Source organism: Montipora capricornis, chromosome 9, assembly GCF_036669925.1.
Source record: "Montipora capricornis isolate CH-2021 chromosome 9, ASM3666992v2, whole genome shotgun sequence".
NCBI classification, from domain to species: domain Eukaryota; kingdom Metazoa; phylum Cnidaria; class Anthozoa; order Scleractinia; family Acroporidae; genus Montipora; species Montipora capricornis.
Window position 1 is genome coordinate 7556172 of NC_090891.1, and position 6599 is coordinate 7562770.

The window sequence follows — 6599 nt, forward strand, 5'->3', positions numbered from 1 at the left end:
TTCTTGCAACTTGTCTCGCAACGCTAATCATACTCCTGAGGTAAACTAGCGTGAAAACAAATATACAGTAGACACCCACATATAAGAACCTAGAATTTAAGAACCTGCTAAACTAAAAATTTCATTCCTGAGCCCCCTTACATAAGAACCAGTTTAGCCTTTTAGAAAATGACCTTGAAATTTCAAGCGTCTGGAACAAATTTTAAACTGCAGAGATCTTGTTAAAACTTCCTTTTCGTGGTTATCATTGAAATATAAAGGCATCAGCATCCTCATCAGAGGAAATCGGTCATACGATATGTATCAATAGAGAAGAGATCTTTTTAAGAACCAATTTAAGAGCCTAGATAGCCTAAAACTACTGTTTATACCATTCTTGGCTTATCCTCGGTGTAAACCACTGTGAAACTCTCAGATGACGTAAAACAAAGGAAGACAAAAGAAAAAAAACATCAAACAATAACCTAACCCTACGACGAGCTAACAAAACAAAGAAAAAGTTTCACAGGTTTTTACACCGAGGTAAACCCCCATTTCTTATAAGAACCCATTTAGCCTAACTTGGAAAATCTAGGTTGTTATATGTGAGTGTTTACTGTATCTACGGATAACCTTGAAAAAAAGCACCGCGTCCTTCTTACATGCACTCACTGAAAATAAGAAAATGTACATTTAACCTTTTATTAAAAATATTCTTTCCACAAAATAGTACAAAATAATACATTTCTACTGTAGGCGTTGCATAAATCGTTGTTGCACGAGTCTATCTAAACATGCTTCGTTTTCATTACGTTGTAATCACAACTGGGTATCAACACCTTGCCTCTGCATGACCGTGTGAAATCGAGATTTTTAACATTTGACTCAAATGATCGTTCTCCCTCTCCCCCCAATTGCTTCTTTCTAAAATTACCACGTCTTTTTCTGTTATTAGGGAACTTACGAAACGACGACGCCGACGGCAACGATGACGCTACAAAACAACAGGTTTAGAGAGCAAAAACAATGGCTCTGCACGCTATGCACGTGCGTTTTACATTTTGGTACATTTTCTTTGCCGTCATCTCCTAAATGACGACGTGAAATGACCAAATTCAAGGTTCTGTGGAGGACGTTAGCACATGACGATGAATTTTCAGTTCTCTCTCTACGCTTCCAACTCACTCATACCAGTTTAATTTCTCGACAGTTACTACACATTTTTGACGCGAAACGACATAAAATAGTTTCGCAGTGATATGAATAACGCGAACTTGTATTTTTAAATGAAGTCCTCGTAGCCGTCGTCGTCCTCGTTTCGTAAGCTCCCTATTTAACAAATTAGGCTACCACTTAATTCAGTAACCCGATCAGGATAAAGTAAAACTTAACAAAAACGATCAGAAATGGTGAAAACAGCTACCACTGCCTTGGACATTCCGTAATTAATTGCAGATTTAAAGAAAACGGGAAAAAAGCACGTAGCATTCCACAATCACTGGCAAACTGAAGGACACTCACCCTTTCAAGGCGGCTTTCTAGACCCCCCCCCCCCACCCCTCCCCCTTTCTTTTTATTTCTATTTTGACTGAAGCTTTTAATGAAACTTTGACCATAGACCCATATCACTCAATGTCCAAACAAAAGATTTTGCCCGTCGAACCTCTCATTCAGTGTGAGGCTGGACGGGCAAAGACAATGCAAAGACAAAGCCTTTATTCCCCACGGACTCCAAAATGGCCGCCGCGTGATAAAGGTGGATTATGCTCAGTTTATGACGTCTGAGAGGTTTTCAGGCCCCTCCTGGCATAAGCGGCCCAAGCACTTTTTCCCTCTCTATGATCTGGTTATGATGAGTATTCTACTAATTTTGCGCATGCCGCTTACATGCTTGCGTCTTCACGTCATCGCCGCCATGTTGGTGGACGAAAACAAAAGATCTCTCATTAGCTCCTTTTGTTCGTCCACCAGCAATTTTACATTGCTGCATTATTATCTGTGTCTCTACAGACTGGTTATAAACCACCTATAGTGAAACAACGCCCTACAGAAAGCACCTTCAGTCGCTAAAAGCTACATTCATCATGTGACCAGGACAATGGCACACAGATGGAGGTGATCACTGATATAATCTAGTAGAGTGGGCTACAGTAGCATCTCTTTAAAAACGAAGATCAACAAGGATATGATGATGATGACGATGATAATACATGTAATAATAATCATACTAGATACTCTTTGAATAAGAGACTAGAGAGACAAATGTTGTACTGGAGTGATAACTTTAGACTTGCAATGAGAAAATTCTCCAAAACAGATCGCACAAAAAGCACAATTTTTAAAAATCCTACACATTCTTGTCTGTGAAAAACAGTTTTAGGATTTTATAGGGTGCATTTTTGAATACCATAACTTTATGAACAGTCTGAGGTAAGGTGGACAGCCAATTCACCTGCAACTTTTTTTTCCGCAAGCAGGGGTCACATTCATAATTGCTGGGAAAGTTGGCAATGTATGCATTGTAATTGGGTTTAATTTTTCAATAAATATTTTACTCTAAGCTAGTTTCTCGTACTCCTATGATGACTCAAACTGCACCACAAGAGCATCCCTGGGTTCCACATGAAAGCCTGATAATGAAGCTTCCACTCCTTTTGCAGCTTGAATTGCCTGGAATGGAAGAATAATGCTTGATCTAATTGCATCACCTTGATTCATGTGTTGAAAAAAAAAAAAGGAATTACTGGACAAGTAAACACTATAAAATAATATTTTTTCACGTACATGCATGAATGTAACATGTTACTTCACACACAAAAAGATCAGTGTTGGTATGGTTACATAATAAATCGTGCCATTGACAATTGTTCCACATGTACACGTACCTTACAAAAACAATTATGTTAAAGTGAAATAGTTGGGCATTTTTGGTGGTCTTTATAATTATTCTAATAAACAGAACAATACATGACTGCTTGTAGATATGAGATTATTTTCTTGTAATTATAATGTATGTATCTGTAATTATAAATGTCTTCTGGTTTTCAAGCAGCTGACCAATTCAATAAAAAAGGAAGCCAGTGGAAAAAAAAATATTGTGACTCACAAGTACAAATTGTGTGATGAAAGTAATACACATATAAGGGTACTTCTTTGACAGCTGAGGGCAGTAGGTGTAAATACTTACAAATGCTATGTCTCCAGAAGGAATTGGTTCACTTGCAAGCACTAGCTGTGGAACCTTAACACCAGCTGGCAGATCGCCACTGTGATAGGGGCTAGAATTATTCACACTTGATAACTTGGACCTAAAAATATAGAAATAAACAAGGTACCAATAATTGTAAACCAGGTGATCTGAGTGGGACATGGGATGCTCTCCATTATTTTTAAGAAAAAGAAAACCATTTCTGTTGGAGGTCGTATGAAAGGAGCCATTGTTTTGGTCCTGTTGGAATACTGAGAGCTCAGGGTCATTGGTAGGGGTTTCTTAGCAGGAATCAAGCTTAACAAAGACAACCAATACTTAATCAATGTGCCAATATTAGTACTTATAGTTTGGGGAGGGTATGGGAGGAAAGCTGGTGTTCCATTTCCAGTATTCAGTGCACTTGTCTTCCCTGCTAGCAAGTTTCTTTTCTTTTTGTCTTCGCTGCCCGGCTAATGAGTACGGGAAAAGAGACCTCTGCCATGGGTCGAGATTCACTTTGATCCAACCGTCGTCAACAACCTTTGACGGCACTCTTCAAACAGCATGCCCCATGATACATTTATGTTTGCTGCCTGTGATTCGAGCCCCTCTGTCCTGCGCATTTCTTTACAGTAATTCCGCTGTTGTTAAGTGAGCCCTCACAACATGAAGTATCATGTGAGGATCTGGTCGCTAATTAACCGCCACGCATGCTCAACACAGAGTTTTCACCCATGGCAGAGGTGACTTTTCCCATACTCATCAGCCCATCAATCACATTAAAGAAAGGGACCTCTGCTAGCAGTGAAACTTACAATGACTTTGTAACTATGTCAACAGCTACTCTAGTAAGTGTAGGCATAGGTTTTCACCCTTTTTTTCTGCAATGCATTTTTACACTGTACTTCATGCCTTGTTTTGGAAATTTTCCATCATAAAATTAATTTGTTAGCCTAAAGGCAACAATTAAATAACAGGTATGGACAGCATGTTGTACATGTACAAGTATGTACCGAAAATAAACAGGGCAGATGCTGTATGAACATGGGAATATTAATTCACTCCCACGTCCTCCCTAGCTAATTTCAGTGTTCACGTACATCCAACTGACTGTCTCCTGTACATACATTGTACAATGAGGCTCAAAAATATTATCAATAATATGTTATCATGGTAATTAACATTATAATACTGGGCATGTGCGCATTTTATTGCACTTCTCAAGAAAATGACTACACAAGGCTGTTGCCTAACAGGAGCCCGGTAGCCTGGGGCTCCCAAAGAATAGCTCTGGGCACCTTAATTTTTCACAGCAACACCTTTCACTTCATATGTTGGGCTCCTAAGTTCTCAGCATTTAGCTATGAGGGCCCCTTTAAAATTTTCTTAGGCAGCAGCCTTGCTACAGGTTTGTTGCACCCTTTGATCTCATTCTTCCTCCAACAAATTAACTGGACATACATGTATTTATTCAAAAAGATGAGGAACTCTGACAGCACTTGGAGTAGCCAGTACCGTAACTGGAATAGCTGGCAACAGATCATGGCCTATTTTGACTACCCTGATGAGGTGACCCACTTTGACTGGTCTGACCATAATGTCCCTCTCCATCTGACCAAATTATTGCTGCGATTGTCTCATGTTCATGATAAGGGGTGCAGGGATGGCGCAGTGGTGAGAGCACTCGCCTCCCACCAATGTGGCCCCGGTTCGATTCCCAGATATGGCGTCATATGTGGGCTGAGTTTGTTGGTTCTCTACTCTGCACCGAGAGGTTTTTTCCGGGTACTCCGGTTTCCCCTCTCCTCAAAAACCAAAATTTGACTTGATTTGTGTTAATTGTTAATTTCAATTTACAGTGTCCCCAATTAGTGCTTCTGCACTAGAAAGACCAGACACTTAAATTAAGTTCCTTTCCTTTCCCTTTTTCCTTTTATAAGTCCTGATTAGTGAAAACTTGTGCGAATGCATGGTGGCTATGGGCAGATTTGTGATGTGGCTAAATGACACTTAGGCAAAGTTAAGGTCGAACAAACGTGTCCAGTGGCTGGGTGAGACGAAATTACTACATGTAGCCCATTTGTCTCTGAGGAGGAAGCCCAAAAGAGTTTCATGGGGCAAAACAAATTGAAATTTATTTATAAACATTTACCTTCTAAAGAATATAATTATTGCCTTGTGTTGTCTGTGTTCCTGATTCTAAGACATGTTTTTGGTAAAAATCCAAACAATTTCTGTAAAAAACTTTGCAGAACACCCCGATTGATTGTTGTTGGATTCCGACGCCATTTTCAGCAACAAAATCATTATCAATGCACCCTACTTGATATAAATGGGCTTCCGCTGACCATTTTTCACGGCTCTGTGATGCATGACCATTTCCACATGTACATGTAAGTAAATATCTTTATTAATTGTGAAGTCCATCTTTTTGCCCTGTTTTATTTTCATTGCTTTTTGATTGATTGTACCTTAGAGGGCTAAAAAAGCATTTCTGAGGGTCTAATTTGAAGAGTTTTCTGGCAGGGCATGCTCCCAGACCCCAATGGACAAGTGAGGTTCCGGTTTTACATGTCCAAGCCTCAAGTCAAGTTGTCCTTGGATGTAGAGTTAAATCCAAGCTCTGATGCATGATAATGGATACAAAGCAGAATTTTAGGTGTCAATAAAGCACTCATAATGCATACAAGTGTTAGTGTACTTATTTACAGTTTGTGAGTCTTTAAATATGTAAGTCACTACTCTGAATCACTGTCAGAGCTGCTATCTATTTGAGGTAACTCAGGCAAGGGAGGAAGAACTTGGAAGGGCTCACTAACAGATGGACTATCTGTGGGGACAACCACTGGTGCATCATGGCCTCCTTTCATTGCATGCCTCTTTGTCTTGGCACCAAGAAGCCAAGCTTCAATGGCTGAGTTAGGGTCAAAGTCTGTCATTTCACAGTCCATTCCTTTGATCCTCAGTAGATCTGCTCCATTCAAGTCTTCAAATTTGTTTTTATCCTGTTCATACACACAACATGTAGCTGAGAAGCACCTCTCACATTTGGCAGTGGAAGGGGAGAGGCTAAGCATTAGTTCAACTAGGAAAAAAATTTGCTTCAGGCTATCTGGCCTAGATGATAACAAGTTGTCATAGATATCAAGGGGTTTCATTGCTTGGTGATTTAAGAGGTAAATCTTCAACTCCTGCCAATGAAAAACAGCCCCTTCCTTTTTGATCATCAGACAATTAAGTTACTAAAGTGATCAGTTAATGCAGCTACTTTGTCATTTCCAAAAGTGGTTCTCAGCTTTCTCTCTGCTGGCACTTTGGTAGGATCAAATGTACTTCAAAGTAATTCATTGGGGGTTTAGACCGGCTGGAAAATCGCTTCTCAATGTAGGCAATAGCATCAGTTAGAAAGTTACAAAATGTTTGTTGCATC

General features: G+C 39.7%; 1 protein-coding gene and 1 pseudogene across 1 annotated transcript in view; both read right to left on the reverse strand.

The window, feature by feature from the left end:
• Positions 1 to 667: 667 nt before the first annotated feature.
• The window catches only part of LOC138016247 (ragulator complex protein LAMTOR1-like), a 13455-nt gene continuing 7523 nt past the window's right edge, over positions 668 to 6599 (reverse strand). Inside the window, exons 5-6 of the mRNA XM_068863420.1 lie at positions 3167 to 3287; positions 668 to 2649 (exon numbers count right to left, since the gene is read on the reverse strand). Of these exons, the coding sequence (XP_068719521.1) occupies positions 2557 to 2649; positions 3167 to 3287 (214 nt within the window). The 3' untranslated portion in view covers positions 668 to 2556. The remainder of the gene's footprint in view (positions 2650 to 3166; positions 3288 to 6599) is intronic.
• Positions 3295 to 6599, reverse strand: part of LOC138016156 (zinc finger protein 862-like) — a 4952-nt pseudogene continuing 1647 nt past the window's right edge.